Source organism: Paralichthys olivaceus, chromosome 16, assembly GCF_024713975.1.
Source record: "Paralichthys olivaceus isolate ysfri-2021 chromosome 16, ASM2471397v2, whole genome shotgun sequence".
Classification (NCBI taxonomy): Eukaryota; Metazoa; Chordata; class Actinopteri; order Pleuronectiformes; family Paralichthyidae; genus Paralichthys; species Paralichthys olivaceus.
In genome coordinates, this window is record NC_091108.1 from 20960369 (window position 1) to 20987553 (window position 27185).

General features: G+C 39.4%; 1 protein-coding gene across 3 annotated transcripts in view; it reads right to left on the reverse strand.

The window, feature by feature from the left end:
* Positions 1 to 27185, reverse strand: part of LOC109638312 (cadherin-18-like) — a 139816-nt gene that overhangs the window by 9413 nt on the left and 103218 nt on the right. For 2 of the 3 annotated variants that reach the window (XM_069511608.1, XM_069511610.1), the window contains exons 8-10: positions 26074 to 26210; positions 12923 to 13047; positions 9079 to 9193 (exon numbers count right to left, since the gene is read on the reverse strand). In XM_069511608.1, the coding sequence (XP_069367709.1) occupies positions 9079 to 9193; positions 12923 to 13047; positions 26074 to 26210 (377 nt within the window). Of the gene's footprint in view, positions 1 to 7323; positions 7451 to 9078; positions 9194 to 12922; positions 13048 to 26073; positions 26211 to 27185 lie in introns of those variants that run through there. The other variant, XM_069511609.1, reaches the window with a different exon arrangement.

Here is a 27185-nt window from a genome sequence, read left to right on the forward strand (position 1 = left end):
AAGGTTAAAGGACAAAAACTGAATTAGTAAACAACAAATAATTGGCAGAAAGTGGGGCAGAGGTGCGCTCTCTCAACTCCACCATCGATCCTCTCCCGACTGAGAGGTGGGTGGGAAGAGGAAGAGAAAGTGGTGATACACGAAGCACAAGTGTGATGATGGGAAACAACTGCTGCAGCCCTGGAGAGAGGGGGAGGAGGAAATATGTTCAAATGACAGATGGAGGGAGAGGAAAGAGAGGAAGAAACTGAGGGAGGAGTAAGGGGGGGGGGGGGTAGTGTGTGTGTGAAAGAGGAGAATTGAAAATGAGTGAAAGGAGGGAAAGAGTGAGGCCATTTCAGGAAAACAGAGTTGGAGCTAAGAAGCAGGAGAAAGTCGCTGGAGGTAAAATGAGGTTATAAAGCGACAGGATAATAGCAGTGCCCAGTATACCCACAAAATGATCCATATGGCTTATTAACACAAGCCGTATGATTCGATTCTATTTGATTTATACTCCAGTCTCTGCACAGGAAAAACAGCAGGCAAGAGACTGTAATATGTGTGTGTAATGGAGGTACGAGCAAAGCTGGTGTAAGCCCACATCATACCATGACAACTAGATAAGAGCTGCTTGTCTCAGTTTTTCATCCAACGTAGCTGTTCATCTTCAAGCATGGAGTCCAGAACATTACAAACCTCATTCAACTGGGACCCTACAGTTTTCCTAAATACCATCAATTCTCAAGTAATGGCTGGCTCAGGGTCCAGCTGTCTTCAAATAGCCCATAGCTGTAGATTTTATCAGCAGCCAGCTTGCAATTACTTCAGAGACCAAATCTACTTCTATAGATTTTTTATCTGATGTCTGACATCCGCGTAAGAAGAACATGTAAGTGAAAACAACTTCATCTTTAATTTGGCTTCATTAGGTTCCAGAGGTGACCGTGAAGAGGACAGGGGGAAGGAGGGAAAGAATCGACTGGGGCTTCATACAATATAGTTAAATCAACAGCACATGTGCACACGGAGATAATGTGAAAAAAGGAGGGGACAGGGACAAGGAGGATGGTGTAACTCGTCTTTTGCTTGAACAGAGAATTAGCTTTTCGTCTTTTTACAGTTTTTGTATGGACTAAGCCACTCATCATACAGTAACAATAAATGCATTGTTTGGCCATCGGTAAATTAAATGCCATATAGACCTTAGTTAGCATATTCATTCAGTAATGCACCTTACTCACATGTGCTTTGAATAAAGTAGTAGCTAGTGGCTGTTCACATTTTGGAATTTTAAAATGATCAGTTTAATATTGCAGTGTGTGATCCACAAGGAATCTTAGGAGGGAGTGAAGTCCCTGAACAAACCAGAGTTACCCCAGAAGCCTCATTAAACTGGTAAAAAACCATTAGGGTTTCTAATGGTTCAATGATGAGAAATATTTTAATAATAATAAATCAAATTTCACTGTCCAATCATCAGTCATATCGTTTTGCCGCTCAGACCTGTTCAGTACATCTGATTTCTTGCAACGAGCAATACGTGTAATGTCACTGATCTTGATTTGTGCAGAGGGCTTTCGTACACTGATCTACTAAGATCCCACATAAAGAGGGCTAAAATGCATTTGCATTATTATAGATTGCACGTTTGGTTGATGGGTGTGTTGCAGGTGATCTACTTCCGTCATGGAGCATTACAGAGAGCAAAGTGACCGCAAGAGCAAAGTGAACTTTAATGCCATGGAATTGGAGGTGTTAGTGGAAGAGGCAAACAAACATTTTGTTGAGCTACAGCAAATAAATATGAATATATAGCAATATGGGAGAGTGTCTGCGAGAAAGTAAATGCTGTGGGTAAAACAAAAACTGATGCAATTAACCGAAGATGGCAGGACACAAGAAGATTAAAAGACAAAATTGCTCATAATAAAACCTCAGCAAATAAAACAAATCAATATTGATCAGCAGGTGCAGTTCACTTCCTGTGATGAGCAGTTCTCTTCGTCTTCTTTAATGCCGCCTCCTCCTCACCCCAATAACTGCAGCCATCTGTGCGCAGCGCTATGCCGAGCACCTACCTATCAAACGTATTAGATATAGATTCATAATCACCGCAGTTTTTTCCACAATGCGTGGGCTAAATTTAAGTATTTGCATCTAGTCCTCCAGATATTTTGCGCACTCGAGTCGAAACGCCTGGTATTACATATTCATTAAGCTAAACGTACTAATGAACAGCGTATGTTATTCTGCACGCGCAAATCTAGTAGATCAGGCCCTCAGTTCACAAGCTTCTATTTGTCAGAGCTTTCTGTTCTGCAACCTCTCTCATCATTTCTGTTATGCAATAAAACTGTAGGCTACACACGCTAATTCAATTTAACTATATAGTTCTATCATTATTATTATTATTATTATATTATATATATTATAATCCATCCAGGAGTTTTAGTGTGCTCTTGCTTACAAACAAAATGTAATGCAAACTTTAATGACGAGTGAAAAAAAAACAGCTTACTAAATGAGTCAAAGCATTTCAAGTAAGTAAATAAAGTACAGTTTAATTATAACAACTGCACAATGTGATCGCAGAAAACCTCACAGAGAAGCCATAACCTGTATCCTTCTAATCAACGCTCTGACCTTCCCTGCAGCAGCAGATAACAGGTTCAAGTCGAACAAGACTTGAGGTGTGAGAATGTTTTCTCTTGTACTGTGTTTTTCATCATGAATAGACCTTTCTTGATTATTTCCGTGACTTCGAAATCAACTTGTGACAACAGAGGAATACATCAGCACAGTAAAAAGGTAAAATGAGTCAAATGTTCACTGATGATTGCTTTTTACTAAAATAAGTCATCTTGACAAACACCATGTACTACGGTATTATTATTCCTTTGTATGGTGGATGTAGAAGAAACCCCTGAGTGCTGAACACAGAAGTTAAATGGGATGTGACCCAATCATTTATCTAAACATTACGTTCTTTTTTCACATAATTCAGCAACTGATTACCTCCACCATCATAATGTGAAACATTATAACAGGCTATTATATGAATATAAGATTTAAGAGTTGTTTCACAGTGGCTATCAAACTCTGCAACAACAAGAGACCCAGGTTTCTCCTTCCCCTCAGGTTGCTTTACTTTAAAGGATATTTTTATAGGTTGGTGATGCAAAAGCTTGAAACCATGATAAACCAAGATTGCAGGGCTTTTTCTCATTTCCATTATTTCTTTTTTTGAGTATTGGCTACAGTACCACCGTGAGGAAACGCATGCATACACAAGGAGAACATGCAAACTCCTGACCAAGCTATGGTTATAACACACGTTGCTGTCAGGCAATAGTGCTGACCACTGCACCACCGACCTGCTTACTGACACGTCTGTGACTGTTAAAATATCTGCCAAGAAATAAGGGCAAATTATCAGTTGCTGATCCGGTCAACTAAGATTCAAGTCGAACTCAGAGTGAGCACAGTTCACTTTCACGCTGCCTTTTGGGGGAAAATCCTTCCCCTGCATTGTAGTCCTGCCCGCTTGGTGAAGAACCGACGCACACAGGCAGCTGTGGATGTGAGTATGCGTGAGGAGCAGGATACTGTCTAAATCTAGTGTCCGGGAAAAAAGGTTTCATTAACATAGTTAGCCTGCATAAGCTCAGAGCGTTACCTTGGCTTTTTTATTATTCTCTATTATTTTAAATGTCTCATCAAACCCTTTTTGAAAATCTGGGAATTCTACAAAGTGTAGAATATTGATATTGAAATAGGAAATAATTGCAGTCGTAAGTGTTTGTATTTATATAGTGCTTTTATGGTCTTGAAAACCGCTCAAAGCACTCTACAGTGCAGATATGGCCTTCGCACATTCATGTAGTTCATCTATTAGCAGCAGTTTTTTCTCTATGAGGGGCAATTCAGGGGTTCAGCAAGGAGACTTCGGCATGCAGATGGGGAAGGCTGGAATCGAACTGCCGACTGCTCTACCCCTCTGCCCCAGCTGTGACTTGTGGGTCTGCACCTTGTTACCAGATATACTATTTTCCAATTTGCGTCTTTTCAACAATCTGGACGGACACAGCCGCTGGACTGCAGTGTTGATTACAGGTGATACAGGATGTGTTCTACCAACAGTCTCTATGGAGACTTTTCCTTTTTACCATTTAAAGGTCCAGTGTGTAAGATTTAGGTGAAATTGAACTATTGTCAGAAATTGAATGTAGAATAATCCTCATGATGTTTTCACTAGTTCATTTCATCTAAATTATATGAATTGTAGTTTTCTTTACCCCAGAAAAGGCCCTTTATATTTAAATACTTTATATTTACATCGAGGGGACCCTCTCTACGGAGGCCGCCATGTTTTTTACATTAGTCCAGACTGGACAAACTAAAACCTTTTGAGTTTTTATGACAACTGAAGCTACCACAGGTTCTTCTTTCAGATTTGGAAGGAGATGAGGGGTGTTCAGCTGCAACATGAAATTTCAACATTCGATTCTACACACTGTACCTTTAAGTTTAATTCTTACCAGTTTGCAGCTGGGCTCTTTCTGCTCCCCACATTAATGACTTGCTGCTCTGTATGGCTGTAAGCACTTATACACAGATGGGCACCTGGCTTGTTTCTTTTAAACTTGTATAGCTTATAGGTTTTATGTTGAGGGGAAGCTTGGCTGAAAGGGCTTAGATAACTGGCCGACATGGGAGACTTGTTCAGTGACAATTTATTTACAAGTTGAAAGCATCTGTAAATAATTATAGTTTTTACACAGATGAACTAAGAGAGCAAGTTCCAGTGACAGTCCCAGTGATAGAAGAAAATAAAATGACTGAAGCTCTGAATTTTTATGGGGGGTTTTTTGTATTGAAAAAAAGCTTTTTTGGATCTGCAGGCTCAACTGAGGTTTAAAAAAAGCATAAGCACAGAGTTTAAGGAGTCTGCTGTGTCTCAATTCATCCTTTGAATGACATGGTCTACGTCAGAGAAAACAAAGTCTGAACCAAAATAATGTTTTGGTCCCATTTATGCTTGGCCACTGTTTGAGTCTGTTATATTCTCTTTTCAAAGTGACCAAGAAGGACCCAGCTGTTGTATCCTCTCATAACTGGAAATGAAGGACGCAGTATTCTGCAGTATTCGAAGAAACCTGCGATATCGTACAGCCTTGTCACACCACGGTGATGCAATCGTCTTCAAATGAACAGTCGAAGGATTTGGCTCCCTGACATATTTATCTTACAGGTTCGAATAAACTCATCTACATCATCAGTTTAAAGGCAACCGAGGACATTTTCTATCATGTTGGTGTCAGTATCCTCATTGGCAAGTATCACCGTCAGCAGCCATGTTGCCTTGGCAGTTCCTTAGGATAACAAGACCAGGCTCACATATAAATGAATCTAGAAAGCCACAAATAGACTTGTTATGTCCCCACGAACATTAATAAATACATGTATAATGTCACAAGTAAAAAAAACAAGTAACATTGGGTGACTTTCCCTTAGATTAATATATATGAAAGGTTATAAAAATGACATTGCATAAGAATATATATAGTATGCACACATTTCTTTCAGTGTATTTTTCCACTTATTACGTATCTGTCAGTACCGGAATTTTGCAGGAGGCCTAAACTAAATGTTTTTTAAATACTTGCTGGATTAAATAATTACCTGCAATGTAGCCATCCTGCCAGTATTGTGTTTTCTATGAGCACAAGTAAACAATTACAGCAACAAATTGCCCACAGTGTTGGCCTCACAGAGTGCTGTCCAACTTCTCTCTCCGAAAGTTGTCACTGCGTCTCATTACTCAGATTGCTGTCAACTCTCCTCATTTCTGTATCTGTTTCAAGTCAACTGCAGAAAGCAACTGCAACAACGACAAAAGCAGGCGACTTCAAAAGACGGACGACCAAGTGAGACATGGATAAACGGATACGGGGACACTGGGCCAGGGTAAAGACCACATTAAAAGACAGAAGACTAAAGGCCAGAGAACATCACGCAACCTGATACACATGCCTGTAAACTAAAGGCTGACCTCTATATTCAAGACAGATAGAGTGCAAAGCCAAGCGGGGAGAGGAAATAAACAGAAAACGTCACTTGCTTGGTAACTATGGCAACGGTGCAGCAGGTTTTCTCCTGGATAATATAGCAGATCTCAGTGGGTGGGGGGGGGGGTAGCCTGGTACCTGTTCCACCAAAAGCAAAGAGACGAGACTCGGTGGTAATGATGCCAGCAGACTGTGTTTGTACAGGTGGAAACCACACAGCCCACACTGCAGGTTTTCTTTTTTGGCAGGAGCAACATTGAGCCATGCTTCATTATGCGCCAATCTCATGCTCCATATGTAAATTACCTGGAATGTACCACACAACATATGCTGTATAGCCAGGTGGAAAAGATGCAGCAATTCTTGTTGATGGCACTGGGGTATCCATGTATCTGTCAGGAACACCAGAGCTGCGATTGACTGTAGTTGCTTTCAGACACGCACTAAACTCTGGATAATCTCTTCTTGACATTCTTTGGAGGGGCTCAATGTGAGAAAGCAACTATTGCTCAAGTAAGCGTGCAAGGTGATTTGTGTAAAGTTCAACTGAACTTCAAGTTCTAAGGAATTCAAACTGATACCTACCAAGTACATGAACTAAATAGACTATCAATCTGAAAGCAGTAACAAGAACATGTTGCTGACACATTTATGAGCATACATCTAATTCAATTGTATGGACATTTCAATTTCAGTTTCATGGTTGGTTAAATTTGTAAATTGATTATCTATAAAAGGAAATTTGCATACAGTAAATGTGCACAATTTTTTTTTTGTGCCACAGCCAATCCCCATTAAAACATGCGAATCCAAGGGAATATGTAACAAATTTAGGTCCTGTGTCCAAAATACTTTAGAGAACCTCCAGATATTGAGATATTGATATTTAAGATACTAAGCCAGGATCAGAGGCGGAGATTATCAGGGAAAGATGACTTCTTTCACGTCTCACAGGTGTTACAATATATATATATATATATATATATATATATATATATATATTCTCTATTTCACACTAAGCCAAGATCGTACAAAATACACATAGGACACACTAAAGTTATGTTCTTTTTATAACAAGTTCCAACTTTGTGTTATTTCTCTCTGACTGGACTGGTGTCTTGTGTTTGCAGAACCAAATGTGTCTATGTCATTATACAGTACTACTCCTTCTTAGTGAGTTTATAATACTAGTGATAAAGAGTGAAACTTCCAAATACATTTCAATCGACTGTGATAGTGAGTGAAATGTTATTAAAGATAAAATGTCTAATTGAATGTCATGTTTGCAGTAGTTTTACAATTCAGTTTAATTTAATTTCTGTGCAAGCGAACCATCCCATAACATTGGATTTAGGCCTGAGTGCTCTGGGTTTAGCCCCGGATCTTGTCCAGAGTTTCTCCTGCAACATTAAGGATAAAAGTTGATGCAGCAGAACGACAGAGATTATACTTTTTATTCCAAGCAATGTTAATCTTTGTCACAACATTGCTTTGTAAAATTAACCAGAATGCAGCTCATCGTTTAGCAAATTGTTCTAAAATTGGTGTGTTAAAGCATTTATAGCATAATACACCAAAATCTCAATTCAATTTGTGTAGCGCCAAATCCTCTACATTATCCCAAGGCACTTTATAGGGTTGAGGCCATCAAAATAGCAGAGAAACCTAATAGTTCCCTCAACGAGCAAGTAATTTGACTATGGAGTGAAAAAACTCCCTCATTAACTGGAAAGAACCTCAAGCAAATCTCATCAGAATAACAAACCCACCATGGCACAGGGGAGATTGGTTGAGCTGAAATACAATCTGACCATATGTTTTGTCATCCCACTCTTAACTGGTTGAATTAGAGTGATGAAGATCGATCAATCAGTCATTTTGTCCATGACAACACTGTCCTGAGAATCCGACCTGTCTTATTTACATATCCAGCAGACACACAACAATCCATTTATTTGCATTCAACCTGATGAATCCGTTTTGTGTTTAAGAAAATAATTAGATTCAAATTGCTTTATGTTGCAGTATTGTGCCAAAATGATTTCAATTAATTCCCCTTTATGGAGGATTTACAGATCAAAAGAGACACTAACACTTTTCTGATAAGTCAAAGTCACAAAATGTTGAGACTGAATGCATTATATTCCATGTGCGTATGACTGTTTACGATAAATCCAATCATTAACTGAAGCAGCATCAAATGTTTCATTCATCTGTCCAGACAGAATAATTACAGAGGTTATGGTCTTGGTTTTATACAGAAATGTTTGCAGCTACTTGAAGATATAATGTAGACTTCACTAACCTTTAACTAAAAATACAATCTTCCTCCAACCATTACCAAAGCAATGTTTGTTACTGTCTAACCACAAGCAAAATTCTACAGTGCAACGACATAGGTGTTTATAAGGAAAGCTGTACTTTAAATTGTGTGTGTGTGTTTGTTTGGGTTATCAGGTATGTGTGAGCTATTACATGAAACATATGGATTTCTTAATCCAGACTTGATCTAAATCACTTCCACCAGTGCTTAAGGATTGTATGTGCTTCTTCTGCCTCTGTGTATTGGTCCATATAATTGATACAATTGTCAAGATGTAAATAATACAGTACAGAAATAAATGTGATTCTCTAGTCTTGATGACCAATCAATGCGCTTTACAGTACAGTTGTACACCCACCCACACACACACACACACATAAACACACACACGGTGCATCTATGTGCAGCACTTTATCTATGAGAAACGGCAAATTGGGGTTCACTGTCTGGCCCAAGGACACTTTGGAATGCAATCATATGCTCAGTTCTGAGTTACATGACATTATTAACACATGTTTGTGTTTTATACATAAGATTACACCATATTTAAGAGTTACGCAGATTACAACAATTAGTGCTTAATACTGGCTAATAAAGACCTAATATGTTGTGTATATTAATATAGTATTACTTAGTACTGACTGTATAAATTGCTACTATTTATATCTGACTGTATTTTGTATGTTAAATCACCACAAGTCTTACCTCCATTGTCCTTCACGGTAAAATTTGCATCAACTTGATGCTCAGCAGGCACATAGAAGGAGAACTTTCCATTTGCAAAGTTGTCCAGATCTGTTGCTCGGATGGTTTGAATCACCTGATGAGAGACAGACACAGAAGAATGATTTAAAAATAAAGAAGACGTGAAAAGTTCACAAAAAGAGAGAAATTAAGTGAAGAGAATTGGTATTAAAAGACAGAAAGAAATAATCAGTTTAAATTATTTCCAGTCTAAATTGACCCACTTTGACCTCTTGTCATGTCTGGAGTCCATTAAATACAAAAATATGTTAATAGTCATAGTTTTTTGTTAACACAGCACAAGGTTTAATATGCCTTATTATCGCACAACCTCCCTCTACTGCAAAGCAAACTCCTTCATGGCATCTCAATTTTGAGAATTATGTGGAGCTGCGGTTGGGTTTGTCTGTGATAATTGTGAATTAGCAGTGATTCTGTATTTGGGGTGAGGGCTGGAATATACTTCACTGGGTTACAAACAAGCTTTTTTCTCCATTCTCCAGCCTGACTCTCAGAACTTAGATAAATAAACCAGCTTGTTGCACAGTGTATTAATATTTGTTCTAACAATATACTGAAATATACACCCCCCCCAGCTTTGTACACACCTGTCCTAGACAGACACAGCACCACACTAACAAATGCAAACAGGCCTGTTACAGTCTCAATATATATGTACTTTTTTTCAATTTCACTCTAGTGTCGCCTGCCTCAAGTCTGCTTTTTATTGAAGCAAACAGAAGACAATATTTCCCCACATCTAATCACCATATAACTATCATCTGCAAGATCATTTCATCTCCTTATTGCCCTGCCTTTTAGTAAAAGATCACATTTTGTTGTAAAGAGACGATGGATGCAAGAGGCATTTAAAGGCTTATTTCCAGACAGCTCAAGACAAGCAAAACCCATCAGCCTCTGACAATTTAATCAGAAGGTTTTACCCACAGATCAAAATCAGCACCAGCCTGAATGCAGATAACTTGTTCTCGTCGCGTTCTGACCTAACTTCTGAACTGACACTTTGAATTTAAATCCCAAAATCTGAGTACAGCTCATTGGGTTTTGCTTCCATGTGACGTCAGCACAAGTGAAAGACGGAGAGGTACTTAGTGGGAGAGTACTTGCCTAGAAATTGCCATATTTATGTCAGTTGTATTTATAGGATGATCCTTTCAGGAGTTTTAATACAAATTTCTTTAAAAGAACTAGTGTGTAGAATTTAGTGGCTTCTAGTCGTGAAGTTGCATATCGCAAGCAAAACTTTCATCAAAATGACCGATCGCTTGCACTGAGTCCTCCAGAGGATCTTCTGCTCTATTATCACATGGGCTCATTTGGACATTCTCCAGAGTCCAGTGGGCTGGCTGGTAAACGCAGACCATCTGGAGGTCACTGCATGTCTGAAAGCAGCTAACATTAGCCTTCAGGCAACATAAGAATGTGAGAGGCCCCCTTTAGAACCAGTTTTTGATTTATCGACTCCAGGCTAATCAATAATAAACATGGTGCAACATGGCAGACTCCAATGAAAGGGTCCTGCTCACAGTGTCGATATAAAGCACTCACACTATGGTAATAAAACCCCATAATTCTTAGTTTCAACACATTATCTATGAATTGATATAATATTATGAATATAATATTACATTTCAGCCAAAGAATCCCCAAAAACCTCCACACTTGACCATTCATGTCCGAGCAACGATTAAAACGAATCTATTCCACTTCAGTCACATTCCTCTACATGACATTTCTCAAGAGTGCATATGTTTGTAAAAAAAGAACAATCTCAAATGATGCTTTGCATTCTGAGCCGTTAAACTTGGGACTGCCACTCATGTGCTTGTACTTACAGCACACAAGGGATGCATATTAAATGTACTGTACGCCCCACAACCTAAACAGCCAGTCTCATCACTTTGAAACCAATTATGCAAATGTAGTAGACAAGTGAATCCCCAAATGCAGCAGTCGAAATTTGTCACACCAGATTGATGTGCCAAGCATGAACATTTCCTTGTGTCAATTTATTGCAATACCAGCAGTGTAACAAAAAGAACCGTCCCTTGACACTGACTGTGCTAAGCACGTGCCTGAAGCTGAGCTAAATGATTATATAGTCATGCATGTGCTCGAAACAAGCACACTGGAGCTTGGATTTGCTCTGAAAACAGCGAAGGCGGCAGACAGATAAAAAGAAAGGGCGACACATATAAGACAGTGAGCGTGTGTGTGATGCGTCACCTTTGTGTGTACCCATGTGAGGGCAGGAGTTGCAGGGATGCAGATGTGTGCTGTGGTGATTTGCACACAAAAACAAGGTGTTTTGTCGTTGCTGGTTCAGAGTGGGCCTGCTGTGGAGGAGAGAGGCTGGCTGGCGGTGATGGGGGGGGGTGTCAGGGAGGCAGGCTCGCGTTTAGGTTTAATACGATCGTCTCTGCTGCTATCTGGCCCAGCAGCGGAAGCATCAGCACGCTCCGCAGTCTGAATAATTTATGGGTCCAAGAAGCTGCAAAGTCTGCAGCTCAGCTGATAAATCCCCCAATGATGGTGTCAGACACACAACAAAAAGGCTACAGATCAACGTTAGTGTGTGTTTGCCAGCGTGTGTGTGAGAGAGAGAGAGTGTGGATGAATGCGGTTTTATTATTGTGTTCAGTGCTCTACTATGTGTTTGAGAGATGAACATAACTGAGTTTCGTTGATACGTTTCCTTTTCTGCAGAGTCAACTTGACCTGGTACTATATGTTTCAATGTCCTTCATGCTGTACAACAACTCAGAGAGAGGAAGACAGAACTAACCAGGAGTTTGTTCCCTCAGATCAGGCCACACTGAGGCTGTACCCTCGTCTTCGGTCATGGTTTATCTTCAGTTCTACCTTTGCCTGAAGATAAGACTGGGTGTGCGTCAAACTCCTAAACTAATAATGTGTTATTCCGTCTCTCAGTATCTGCTTTCGGCACTCAGTCTAAAGATGTTAGTTCCTGCTGAAGATAATTCAAACAGTTCACAGTCTAAATACATTTATTTTGAAAAGGAACAGCCATCGTTCTTAAACTTGGAATATTTTGCATTTCTTAGGGAATATTTTCACACACACACATGCATATAAACAGTACATACATAATGGTATCTAACTAATGACCCCAGCACTGCTGCACAACAAGCTGAGCTGATGTAGCTCTGTGTGGAAAATATCGCTGCACGGTGACTTGTTTGATGGCGGCGTGGCTGTGCATGCCCCCTTATTTAGCACAAGCCACAGCATGACTTCTGCTGTTTGGTGATAGCGTTTCATCTTCTCAGAGTCTTTAAGGTATAACTACATCTGGACCCATACAGGCCACAGTCACAGCATCATGAAGATGAGCCTGAAAAACATGTCACCTGGTGAGCCAGATGGGCAGATTGGCCCTTAAAGTGAAAGAGAAAAAAAAAAAAAATCATGCCACACAACTCCCAAGACTTCAGGGTCACACCACACACTCTCTTATGTAATACGTGTTATGCTTTTATTAAGCTGTGAGGTGCTATTGAAGTGGAACATCATGGTAGAGATGATGTGCACTACAGATGTCCCCTGGGACTTTTGCCTCCAGTGAGGTTGCGAATTTGTCCTACTCACCCCACAGTCGATGTTACAATTCAGACAAAAAAGATGTGAATTCCTGTTCACTCACATAAGCAGCTTCTCAAAGCATTAAAAATAACATCAAATGTTTTCTTCTTGCTAATGATCAGATTTTAAGAAACTGACTTGATCAGTGTTGTTAGCAAACCAATCACCTCCTCCAACGTACCTGTCCATTCTTGGTGCTCGTACACACTATGACGGCATTGTTGCCTCCAGAGATGGATGGAACGTTGTCATTGACATCCAGGACCTGGATTGTGACGGGGACATGACTCACCATACGTGGGTTATCTGAAAATGAACACAAGAAACAGGCGTGAGCTGCTGAGTCACGTCTGTAGTGCCAAAGAAAGGACATGTTTGTCTCCTATTGACAATGGGAGTAATGGTGCAGTTTTTCTATTTGAGCTGTCCATAATAAAGATAGTGTTCTGTACTTCTATTTTTGTCAGGTCATTTTCCCTGATGTGTTTTAAAGTAGATCTTTCTTGTTCTACTGATTCACACACTGTATATTAACAATGGGATATGAACAGACACCAGCTGTATTACACCGTTTTCATACAGATTAAGGTCAATGAGATTATTAACATAAACCAGACTTACATAACTCTCACCAAGAGAAGTATATCTTTGTTTCTGTTGTGCATAAATTCACATCTCTATATTTATAAATGTTTCTATTTCTTTAATTAAGAGAAAAATGACTGACAGATGAGAGAAAAGAGAAATTTGTTTCCTGTCATACAAATGTAAGAACATTTTGGTAACATTTAAGAATAAAGGTTTCACTGCATGAAATAAAGACTCATTTGACTAAAAAGGCAGCAACAAACATGATGTAAGTAAAAAAGAAATGTCTGAAGGTTTTCATTGAGTCAATGAGCTCATTATATAATCCTCTACCTGGAGCTCTTCTGGTGCTCAAAGGCCATACCATTACCATAATGTACAGTAGGCTATAATCATATGTATCACTTAACAAAGACCACAGATTTTCAGAGCACACAAAGTTTGGAGTAAATCCCGATGTGGACGAGGTGATACATAATTACTGAAAAGGGTCTCACCTATAAAAACATAAAACACCATAAAACGGAGAAAAATGAGAAAGAACAGATGGCAAAGACTCTATGTTGGTGATTCATTAATCATGAGGCCCTGTGGTTTCAGTGTTTAAAATGTATGTATCTAACATTTATGTCTCCTAACAAAGGTGGCCAAATTAATCAAAGGCTGGATGGGGGCTTGGTCGTAGGGTGGAAAATACTGGGAACTATTTCGAATGTTTTTTAGATTCCCTTACACACAGGCCAATATGTCAGTTCTACTCTGAATTTGATTGTTTGTAGCCTGCTACTGAAAGGCTCCCTCACCCCAGTGTGTGCCAATGCCGAGGTTTTCTGTCCCGACAAATAATAGATTGTTTCCACACAAAGGACCAGTGACTAAACCCATGTAGAGGACATGATGTAGACCATCAGTCAAGATGAAAAACAAAAACTCTGCAGTAGAGAACCCTGGAGGAACTTCAACTTACATTTGGGCCAATGTGGTGCCGAGGGTGATGCAAGTGTCTTTGCTGGTTTCAGACTGACACATTCATCCATTTCCTGGTCAGCACAGAATGCACTTGTACCCGAGGACCAATGGGGATGTTGGTTTTAAAATGAGATGTGGGCAGGTGCGCTGTTGATGCATTGTTCTCTTGAGGCAATGGAAAGTGTTTGCACTTTACACCAACAAAAACCTGATATGAAGTCATTGACACAGTATTTCACTGTTATGACGAGGCACATTATCAAAATAGGGACAAACAGCACAAATGAGGATTGAAATGAATTTGATCAATTGTGCCAATACACAGGTATGTAAACAAGTCTTTTAAAAGGAAAGGTAGATGGCTTGGTGTATTGCACGTTACACCCAAAACACATCTATGATTAATTAAGGGATATTGAGTACAAACACTTGGTTATCTTTGGACCATGAAGATCGATTTTATACAACATCTCAGTTTATCATCACACCATGGCGGACAGTTTAATATTGAACCAAAAAATCTTACACTTTGCTTTGTAGAGCTGCTAACAGAACGGTGATCCACTCCACCCCTCTATGCCCCACAGTGTCTCTCTTTTAATCAGTTAATGTCCTCTACAAAAACAAGTTGTACGTATGGTCTGCAGGGCTGACATGACAGATTTACTGAGAATGTACGTATAATACGTATAGAAATTATTCTTCATCTAAATGTGTCGTCTAAACCTAACTACAGACCATGGATGTGCTGCTGGTCGCTCTCCCTCTTAACTTTATTCTCAGTGGGAAATTCATTATATTTCAAGATATTTTCCGAGACAGCTGATCTTACTGTAAATGGTTTGTAATTATAAAGCACTTTAAGCTGAGGGTATTGTAAATGGTAAGTGGTCAGTGATTATATAGTCCTTTGCTATAAAGTTTTGCCATTCACAGACACAGTGCATCTAATGTATGTGCAGCCCTCTATCACACATCACTCACACACTGCCAGCACAGATATTGGGGCAATTTGGAGTTCAGTATCTTGCATAAAGACACGTAGGCATTATGAATGGGGGATACAAGCATCGAACTGCCAACCTCTAGCTCCTTGACGACCCATTCACCCACTTTATGGCCGCAATACTCCCCAATCCACTGCCATTAATAAATGTGCAATAATGTATTATTTTTCAAAAACAACCACTGTCTGTTAGACATTATTTAGGTCTTAGTGCTGCTGCACACAAGAGAATTTTCAACTCTTGACTGATTTAAAAAAACTTGCAGACCACAGACATGGTGGTCAATGACAGTGTTGCAATAGACCAAGCCATAGGGTCCTTCACACACAGCCAGAGACGGTTCTGTTACTTTACAACATAAATCAAACGATCAAACATAAATCAGACTCAACATAAAGTCCCAGCACTTCCTGCTGGGGTCTGGCTTTGCAGCCCAATGTCTCTCATGTCTCTGGGGTCTTCTGTGTGTCTCAGTTCTGAGTGACTCTCTGTGACTGTTCCTCTGAGGAAGCTCTGCTGCTGCCTTTTAAACCTGAGGATCAATCAGCTAACAGCTCTCAGCTGCCTGGTGATCCTCTGGTGCAGGTGAAAGTGCTCTCCCAGCCCCCTCACCTCCACAGACAGATTTAACAGATTGTTTTAGAGTATGATCTTAAAGATTCGGCCAGAACATAAATAAAATAAATAAACCTAAATATACAGAACAAGTGAAGGGTAGAATCCACATTTGCTGACAGTATGTCATTACACTGCTTAGTATTGTAAAATCATTGTGATGTCCACTATAAAGAATGTATATAACCATATTGTAGGGAAATCGAAAAAATATTGACAACCACTTTCTCACCTGGTTCTTGCTCTCTCTCTCTCTCTGTCCATCCTGCTCTTTCTCTTTCTATCTCTATCATCCTCTATTCCTCTGTGCTGTCGACCAAATGGCAAACATAACAACCAAAGCATTTATAATACGTCAATCTTCTGCGTTCTAATATTGGGTACTTTGCTCAATGCAGTCAGGTAACATTACTTTGAATTCACTCCCCTGAACCTGGCTGTTGTCCTGAAAAAAGAAGATTAGGATATCAACCTAGGGAACACCTTTCTTCAGGGTTGTATAAATGAAAAAAAAAAGGTTTTTACAACAGCTAACATCTGTACTGCCGTAGCAAGTTCATGTGGCAACCAAAACAGACAGATGTTTAGAGTTCTAATGCTTCGGTGTAATGTTCATTAAAGTATTTAAAATAAATCATAAAAAAGAGACACATTGGGGTAACTTAATTGAAATAATTAGATGCATCACTCAAGTTGTCTGCTGACCATTGTTAAATTCTGACTGACCAACACAGCTGACATTGAGATTAGGGGCTAATGCTAGTTACAGCAAACGTTCTTTTACACGATTGACAGATTTATAGATGTAAATTCACACCATGCAACTAGAACCAGACTTTATACGTTTCTAACTTTCCCACAATGTGATTATATGTGCACTTGTTTAATTTCATGATGTCATTTAGATCCAGGTAGCCTCTCTCTGGTGGCAGTGGAGAGACAGCCGAATGGAAGATGACAATTTTGACTTGTTAAGTGAAATTAAATCCCAACAAGAGCAATGTATTAATTCAATATATATAAAACCCAAAGATGGACTGACAAGAACCCCAAACACCTGAAATGCAGGTCAAAATATACCTATGTAGTCATTTAAATTACTGGCTACATTATTGTATTTGTATGGGTGCTGAGAGTAATTTTAGATGTGCTTGAGCACCCCTAAAAAGAGACTAAACTCCCCTACAGCTGTACAAGTCTGCAACATCCAGTTTGCAGTGCTTCCCGGTCATCTGCCTGAGCTGATTCTCAGAAATATCAAAAACGTCTGAGATTGTAAACCGGCTTGGTTATCCTCTAGTGTGCAGCAGCCTTAAGAAAAGTGTTAAATATATTGTCAAGGTTTTTGTGTGAACATGTTTTACATCCATGCCAACCTGTCTCCTTCGCTACCTTTTCGCTGCTTCTGCAGTTCTTGGAGTGATACTTAGAACTGTGAAATCATGGTAAAACATTGGCAGGAATGAGAATGAATGAGAACCTTTGAAACTGTCTCCTATAATACAATGCAACATAAAGAGTTCCCACCTCAGTTACATCAGGTCATGTTTATTTAAATGTATTATTGTATTCTGCATTTACTCTTCACTCATCTTTCATTCCCTCATATTCAATTAGCAGAGTGAGTGTAATTTAAAAGTAATAATGTTTTATGTTTCGCAGATAATGAATAATTTGTCAGAGTGTAAGTATTCTAAAGGAAATGAACCCTCATCAGCACATGAGTCATCACTGGGTCAAAATAGAATATAGAGACTAAAATAGTCCAGGCTGTTCACAGTGCATTTATGTTCTATGTAAAAGACTGACATTTCATTAATTTGCTCTTAAATGCACACAAAGTAACATAGAAATTACAGTGAAAATGACAATGTTCTCCACTATGATACTGTGACAGACGAACGGGGATTCCTTATATTTATTTGATGGACATCTCTAAGTTGATAGCTAAATAAAAATTAATTTAAAAAAAAGTACTACTCGGGCAAATAATTCCATTTGTGATTTAGTTACAATAGTTTTTCATAATTCACGACCAGAATCATGGTACCAATATAATACTAATAATAGATAATAGATCACAATATCATAGTCTTGTAGTAGATCACTATAATAATAATAATAATAACTATATAATAAACTGTATTATAAGCAAAAGGAAAAGCCTGATGGTGGGTTCACACCAAACTTATAGCACACGAGATTACATACGAAGTCAATGCAAAGACTTGATGGACGTGAAATTCGGTTAGGTCATGGCCACACATATCGCAGGTCAAAGCTCACCAAAGTTGGACTCCTCATGAAGGCATGCTGCGATTTGCCTCGCCACACGCAACAAATGTTTGAATCGCCTCCTCACTCTCACTGATTGCAAGTGAATGGAAGGTGAAGGTTTGCTTCACTCGCTCGGGTGAAAAATCTGCGTCATATGATGTCCTGAAACTTTCCGGACATCATATGACGCAGATTTTTCAGGCTGAAAGCCAATCAGCATTGAGAAGGAACCTAACCAGAAACAGGTCCTGGCCCTGACCTGAGCCAGGAAGTGATCAAACTGGTTGGTCTCAAGTGAAGAAAATGGGAGTTATTCAGATGGCGCTCTTAAAGAACCCTAAGCACCTGTGGATGGTCTTATGGACCCACAACTGACCAGCATGTCAACTGTAGTGACTTCAGTCCCCCACTTCTATGAAGGAGAACGGGTGAACGGGTTGTGTTCACACGTGTTGATTGCGCAAGCACCACAAGTTTCGCACCGGCAATTTCACTGTCACATCATCAAGATCTCATCTGTCAATTTTCTCTTCCATTTCCATTGTGATGTTTCATATCTCATTGCAATGGGTGGGGTCTGTAACTTCCATTTGTTTGTTCAGCCATCTGTCACATTCAATATCTCACACACTGCTGACCAGAAGGAGATGACACACAGTGGAATAATACGTTTGATAATAATACGCTGCCACCACGACTATAATGTCAAATGAAGGGGACATTTGATAGTTAGAATTTCTTTACCCTAATCGAATCCTCCACAGATTTAATTCCGTCATTATCTCTGGAGAGTGTAGGCATAACATTCTTAAAGCGGAAATGCAGCCTAGACAGCAAACCTAAATAGAACTACTGGGTGACGTCAGAATTTGTGTTCTTTTGTTTTCTCAGTGGGTCGAGCCGACATTCGGTTTGATCCACATGAATTAATCAGTTTTTCGGGCCCTGGGTACAATGACAGACATCCCAGTCTTTTCTATGAGATTTACGCTGTTCAAGCTGGATGTCTTCAGTCCTGACAATTATCTGTAAAACCCTACAATATATGCAATACAGTGAAATTGTTGTGCCATTTATCACCATACTTACATGGAGGCACATTTTCTACGCCACTAATTATTCCCTAGCCCAATATAAAAACATAAGCAATGCTCTATGACTTATCATTAAGTGAAAACCAGTTACCTTATCCGGTTAATTAATTATTCCATTTCAAGCGGCAAAAATACACAAAACCTTTGGTAGCTTGACAAGTACATTAGTAAACAATGGTATGTTTACAAGTGGGTGTAGATTTATGGCAAACGAACATTCAGCTATATATCTCTATGAAACCTGGTGCTCATCCTAACCACCAGTGTTTTCAACATAGCCACACAGTCTTCTCAACCCTGTCTCCTATAATCACCCTCATATACTAGATACTCATTTTGTTTTCCCACTTCAATGAGAGTCCAGTGGAAGTGGTTGTGGTAGATGGAGGGTGTAAAAATGTGGAGTATTGTGACAATGCAGAGGGGGTTCATATCCACAGTGACATCTGTAGTAAGGGTTAAATAAGAAAAACTCAGTGGTAAGATTGTGGCTTTTCTGAAGACAGTGTGACCAAACAATAATCAAACTGAGTATGTTACTGATGCATTCAGTATCATGAATTAACAGACACTTTGACAAATCTATTGCATTAAGATTAATTGATTCTGCCAACATTCCATTTCCTTTAAAACGTACTTGCTACTGAAAAGTGGTGATGTTGATCTATAATGTGTTCTTTATATGGACACTCATTCTACGATTCTTTAATGTGATTTGAAATTGCTGTATGTGATTTATTACTACTTAAAGGATTCATTTAGGTTTGATAAAGGGCAGATTCACAGTGCAAGAATCAAAACTCTTGTGCTCCTTTCAGACATGCACTAGACTCTGCAGTTCCTTACGTATTTTCTCCAGAGGGTGTGGAAATGTGAATGCAAATATCCAAGTGAGACGCTTGATATTTTCCTACGGACTTTATCCGTCTGGACTCCTGGTATAAAGTCTATAGAAATCCACCTTGCTGCTCCATCTCTTGTGAAATCCTAACTCTGGCTAAGCTCTATAGGCGATTTTTCGGATTTTACCCAGAGGTCGGGTCTAAAACGGCTTTACTGTAAAGAAATTAGATGTAAAGAGTTTTCTCTTCTCTCATACTCCCTTTAGACACTAAGTGGTTATACATGCAGTTCTTGGAAAGCCAACTTTAAAGTGCAAACCTGACATCTTGTTTCATACTCTGTCCTTATCTCCTCATCTCTTCCCTCGCTGTGATCTCTCCTCGTCTAAATCCTCTCTCAACCTCTGTGCTTTACTTCTGGGTGCCTCTCAGCTCATCCCATTAGAGAGGGCTTGTGTAGTGTTATCTTGGGAGCAGCTCGCCACTGCAAGAACGGCACTTTCTGATCAGACCCGAGGTAATAGGCAGGGGCGAAGGTCAGATACCGCATCTTGAAAAATCTCTCGCTTCTCTCAGCTTAATTCACAAGAGGGCTGAACTTTTTTATCCGGTCTCAACTACAAACGCAGTGAAGTTGACCTTTACTCCTCTCTGCTATAAACCACTGCAAAGCACATATGTAAATGTGTGCTGATGTTAATGATGAGAGCAGGGGAGATCCACAGGTGTAAAGAAAAAATTAACACATACACATTATGCCTATATTAGTCTCTACTTACTGTAATCAACCCATGTGTCTTCAGTGTGCATGGAGGGGAGAAGCTATTAACAGATATTTCTACAATGAAGTAAGATTTTATTTTTGTCCATTTAATACCAATAACAAAACACTAATATCATGAATACATCTTTGTCTTATGTTGTTGTTATGGGAGATTGTTAAACTTATATGTTGTGGTTACCTAGTAATGGATTGTTGTGCTTGTTTATACATCTATAATATTATATATATGTTAACATCAGAATTTGTACAGGTTAGTGTTCATCCTGTGGTCTCTGCGCCTGCTTTGTGAGCTGCAGGGTCATTGGCTGGGGACAATTACTATTAGATGTTTCGGCCCTTGTCCTTGTGGCAGGGCAGTGAAGACGGACACGTCCCTCATATGCTGTCGACCTACTACAAGGGTTACTTGCTTCTCTATGCCTTGTCCCATCTTCTCAGCCAGAGCCAATAGCTGTCCTGAATTGGGTTCTGGTAGCTGAGAAGTGTTTGATGGAAAGGAAAGGAAGTCTCTTTTCAGGTACAAAGTTTCTGCTCTGACCCTTTATCACCAACCCAAAATCAAAATAAAGAAATGTGAAGAAAAATGTGTTTTTGCCTCACCTGTCTGTCCTGTCTAATTTCCTCTATTAACCAACAAAGACAAACATGGTGTAGAGCACAAACGTCTGAAACAAAACTAAAAGAAAGAATCAGTCAAAAAATCAGCACAATGTTCTAATCGCTCCCAAAAATTTCAATCCAGCAACATTTTTGATCTATCAGAGATCTTTGTCAGGCATTGTCAAAGTCCCATCACAAAGCAGAACAAGGCTCAACAATACAGACACAAACACGTTCATCACTCAGGCTGGATCAGTCAGAGCGGAGTAGGACACCACTGTTTGAGGCTACCATGGGAACAGAGCATGCCACTTTGAGAAGGGCAGAAACACTCTGAAGACATTCAGATCACTATATAATTCATTCAAATATAAGACCTAAATCACACAGATGATTAAAAACTAGCCCATTGTAAACTCTTACACCAACAACACGCTATAGTGTGCTCAATGACAACATGCAGGAACCGGATGGTGCACTCAGAATGGTCCAAAACGGAATGCTGCTGATTCTCATCCTCAACAGTGGCCATCTTGGCTACATAACAGAAGAGAAAGGACAACCATGGTATTTTCAATGTGATTTCAAATTTGTGAAAATGGCAGCATAAAAGAGAGAAAAAGGATTCAGTGGCAGATAAGAATCATGTCATGTGAAAGAGGGCTACACACAAGAAATTCAAACATACATTTTCATGTCAAGTGAGCAAAGCAGCCAGTAGAAATTTTGGCGAACGACAATAAATTTCACGCGTTGTGATAATGAACAGCCGGGTTTGATTTGTGACGGCACCACTCGGACAGAATTTAGACACAACTCCAGTGTGCACAATGTGCACTAACTGAGGTAGCCACATTGCCACAAAATGTTTGTCCATTGTTCCCTGCTGTTGTCTTTTGAACGCACACACGCCTCTCCAGCTGCTGTCAAACACAGATGACCCTGCAGTTACTGTCAATCAAACAGAGACACTGATACACCCCTCGCAGCTGCTGTCAATCAAACAATGGATTTAGAAAGTTGCCGAAAAACCTTTTTCCGTCCTTTAAATAATGAAACTATTAGAATAAATAATCAAAACACAACTGTCTGTGCTTGTTTCAGACCTACACAATCTCCTTTTCCGTCCAGTGACCACACGGTTTAAATTGCTAGGGATAGGCTTTTGTGCGCATCTGAGGGCTGATGCATCTGATCTTTAAATGAGGTGTGGTCAGGGCTCACGGGCACAGTACTGCCTGGAGGCAGTGAAAAGTGCATGACTGACCAACAATAACCTGGTCAGAAGTCACTGTTATTTTAAGGTCTCATTATCAAGATGGTAATAATATCTAGATGGTAATATGCACCTAGGGGGGTACACAACATAGGTCCACTACACTGTGCTTGTTACACACACAGATATTCTACTCATAAAAACCTTAACTCTTATAGTAGTCACCATGGTGCAAGTGCATGGTGCAGAAGATTTTAAAGGGATAATGGGAAATGACACTTAAATTGGTTTATTGCAAGTTTCACTCAGATCTTTAGCAAGTTGTCTTCAGAGTAACAGCACAACAAATTGAATTACAGAGCTTTTATTTGGAAAAGTTGTCAACTTGGATCTTGCTGAAGAGACTTCTGAAATTGCCCACATGCAAATTTTTACCAATTGAATAATTAATTCAAATATACATACAAGCCATACATGTGAGGAGTAATAAAGCAATTTCGCTTTTCTTTTATGAAAGATAAACACAAAGTGTTATAACCTTATTCTGCAACAAAAAACATTCATGAAGCTCTGCACACAACATCCAACACACAAGCAATAAAAGAGTGCCAGTATATTGTACAACTGTTAGTACTGGCTCACTAATGACAAGGAGTTATTCTGAAGAGCATTAACACAGACCAAGCAAACAACCCATTCAAAACAAGCAGGTTTAGAAAGGGTGCTGTGCAAGACTTTAAAATAAAAACAGAGCAAAGACATTTTTTTGACATGCCACCAACATGTCATATGAGAAAAAAGGTGTTGGCTTTTAATTTACCACTGTCCTAACCTCTATTCCCATTAAGATAGATATTAAACTAAGACTGAATTCCCATTAGTTCACTTGAGGATAGACATGAAGTTACATCTTAAATTCTTAAACTATACGGTAGGTGTCCTTACTGCACGGGAGGCTTGGCCCTTAGATTAATACCAGGGTGACTGAGCCACCTGGCATTTATGCATGCCCCCGCTCACTCCATTACTCACACTATTGTGCATTAAAGGGTAGGAGAAAGGGTAATTGGCAGGATGAGAGGGAAGGATCAAAACGAAGGAACTGATGGACTATTCCTCAGATGCATTCAGCACAGACACAATCTCTGTGGTGTTGCACAGAGGCTCTGTCACATCTCTAAATATGAATGCCCAAATGAAAAAGCAATATGAGAATGATCTTTATCAAGCAAACCAACAGAGAAAAATACCAAATCTGCATCCGCTAAAGCAGCATCTACTCTCCCCCCATATTACTTCACTGGGGGTATCTGACAATTTTGGATGACAAAATATGTTTCACCCTTGTCATGGATGATTCCATACCCATTTAAACAGAGCTTTGGTGTTATCCTGGGTGCATTCCTTTCCTCCCTACCTAAATAAAATGTCTTAGAAGTGTGTTGTTATCATATCATAAAAATGCCAGACTCTCAGCATCACTCACTTGGCCTGGCACTGAAATCTTGGTTAATACTTCGGTCACGTCTCAACTGTAATGTCATCTTGTCTGGCATCCCTAAAAACTCACACAGAACTGCAGCTTGAATCATTACTGCTTTTAAATCCATTAACAAACATTCCTTCTCAGGCTCCCTGTGACCTATGGACAGACTTTAACATTCTCCTCCACACATTCAAACCCCTTCATGGTCTCGCTGCCCATATCTTGCAGATCTCCCCAGACATCCTCACCCTCCAATCCGCTTTAGCAGATCTGTTTTCTGTCCCAGATTTCAAACTTGTTAGCATGGTAACAGAGATTTCTCCTGTCTGACTTTGGATTTCTCCACCCTTCCACAGCAGCTAGTAAAACTATCAAATGCGTGTTGTGAAATTGCATTTACATTTTTTCTGACTCCCACATTTTCCCCATACAAAGTTCCTGAAATGAAACTGGGAAGAAAATATTAATAACTTAAAAATGATGAAGAAAACATTGACTTGAGAGAGTTGATTTTCCAAATGGTATAAAATAATTTCTACGAATTTCAAAAATCTTGATATTTGACGTAGGAGAGACTTGAGTGTTGGAAGAGCATTTCCCTTGAACATAACAACATTAATGTACTCTCAAAGATATTACTCATAATTAGATTCCTGCATTTTTAGTTTATCAGGTACAGTGTTTAAAAGATTGACATTTAACTAATTGTGCATCAACATCACAAATGTCTTATCTTCCTATCTCACTTATATTACTCAAAGTCATGTGCACATATCACTAATGGGTATTTGAAGGATTGATGCCGCGCCAAAGCATTTGAGCTTGTTTCAAGAGTCACAACAAAAGTAATAAATATGGTATATTTAAAATTGCACCATTGTATAATTTTCAGCCAATCCACAACTGAGTTATAGGTTTTAATGGGTCGATAATCAAAAATAATGCCCATTGACGTACATTCAGCAGACACACAACAAGTTGCTAAAAGCTCACCTGCGTTCACCAGCTAGATGCTAACTTTGGCTGCTGTTGGTACTGGTTAGGTAGTTATAGTGAGAATTTACAATTTTTTATTAATAATCAAATAAACATGCATCTGTGTATGCATGGCCCTGATCGCATCACTGAAACGACACTGCTGTTATGAAGTATATCAGAAAGTCTCTATACACTTCCATGGAGACGGTCCCTCTGACATGTAGAGCTGAGGGGAAATGCAGAATTGGTGATAATTAAATGCTGTCACATACAGCGGTTGTCACTTTAAGCAAGTGGTTTTTACATTACACAGCCATTTGATCTGTTGCTAAAATAAAAATGTTGATGTTAGGCTTCACAGCTTTAGAAGCAGAAGAAAGAAAGTGATAGGTATACTCCATGACATGGTTCATTGTGTGAAATCTCAGTTTTACCCTGGCTTTTACTTTGATTTTTTTTCCCATTTAATGCTTAAAGCATTCCAATTGTATTTTCTGCAGGGACCAGGCATAAATAGACCATTGCAAGTGTTTAAAAGTGACAGTAGAATGACTAAAGGCTGCACTGGCATTCATCTGCCATTTCTGTCATTACATTTAACAGAAACCCCTGCAAAAACAAGCTAAAATAAAAAGGTTTAACCTTGATAGGAGAAAAAAGTTAGATGTCATCAAAAAAGTGCAACACACTCAGACAAACAACTTAGGGCATGTTGGAATCACTTTAAGGACACATGCAGTGAAGAAAGGATGAATAGCTTGATGGAGAGATCATTGTTTGAAAGCTGGAGGGAGAAATAAATGGGTGTCCTGCTGGAAAATGGTTATACAGAGAAAACAAACAGTTTGATGTTGTCTGCTGTTGCTGTGAACCTACCGACTTCTGCAGCCATCACCGTGATGTTATGCCATGCCCTTTCTTCCCGGTCCAGAACCCCAGTAGTCCTGATAATGCCGCTGTTCACCCCTATGGTGAAAAACAAAGGTCTGTCCTCTTCATTGTCTATGAAGTACCTGTGTTAGAGAAGACAGTGCGTTAATATATATTTGTTTTTATATACACAATTTCTGCGATCATAAGATAATACAGGAGACAGTGCCCCATGATCCTTGTAGGACACAGAGGTCCAAAGAAAGTCATCAACACTAATACATTGATGGAGGTTTAAAGTTCCAAGCCCTGTCTTTTTGATGTTAAAGCCTCACATCACTGGTTCTTGTTTTAGAGCCTCTGAAACACCTGAGGGTCAACATGCAACATACCACCGGCATGCCAACATGGCAGCTAGGGTAGATGATCTCAAAACAGCCTTCTGTCCCATGTAGGATCTGACTTTGGTCATTTATATATATTTGGCAGCAGCAGCCTGTTGTCTCTGGAAGCCAGCTTGACAGCCAGCTGATGCTCCTTATTGTTTGTGCCATTGTTGTGGATGTGACCACATATAGTATGGTGTCTGTCAAGCTGAAGGGACAGCAGCATTTTTTTTCCTTGCACATGTTGAAGATCAAACCCGGGCTCTGTGATGTGTGTTGTAGTTGCTTGCTTCAGACCGGTGAGCATGTCAAGCTGCCTTTACTCAGCGTGCATCATTGTGAAATCAGTTATTATATTGCACAGTAATATAGACATGTACAGATGTGTAACAACTATATGGGCAGTGGGTAAAAAAGAAAATGACATGGATACATCATCTGTGTAAAGTGCAGTTTAATAGTTTGACACTGAATATTCCTACACAGTGCAGCTTCTCTAAAGGTTCAGTTTGTAGAATTTAGTGACATGTTGCAGCTGAATACTCCTCACCTCACCCTCCCCTTCATTACATGAAAGAGAACCTGTGTTGAACTTCAGTTGTCATGAAAACTCAAAAGGTTTTAGTTTGTCCAGTTTGGACGACAGTAAAAAATAATGGTGGCCTCCACAGAGAGGACCCCCCTCTATGTAAATATAAAGTTTTTAAATATAAAGGGCCCATTCTATGGTAA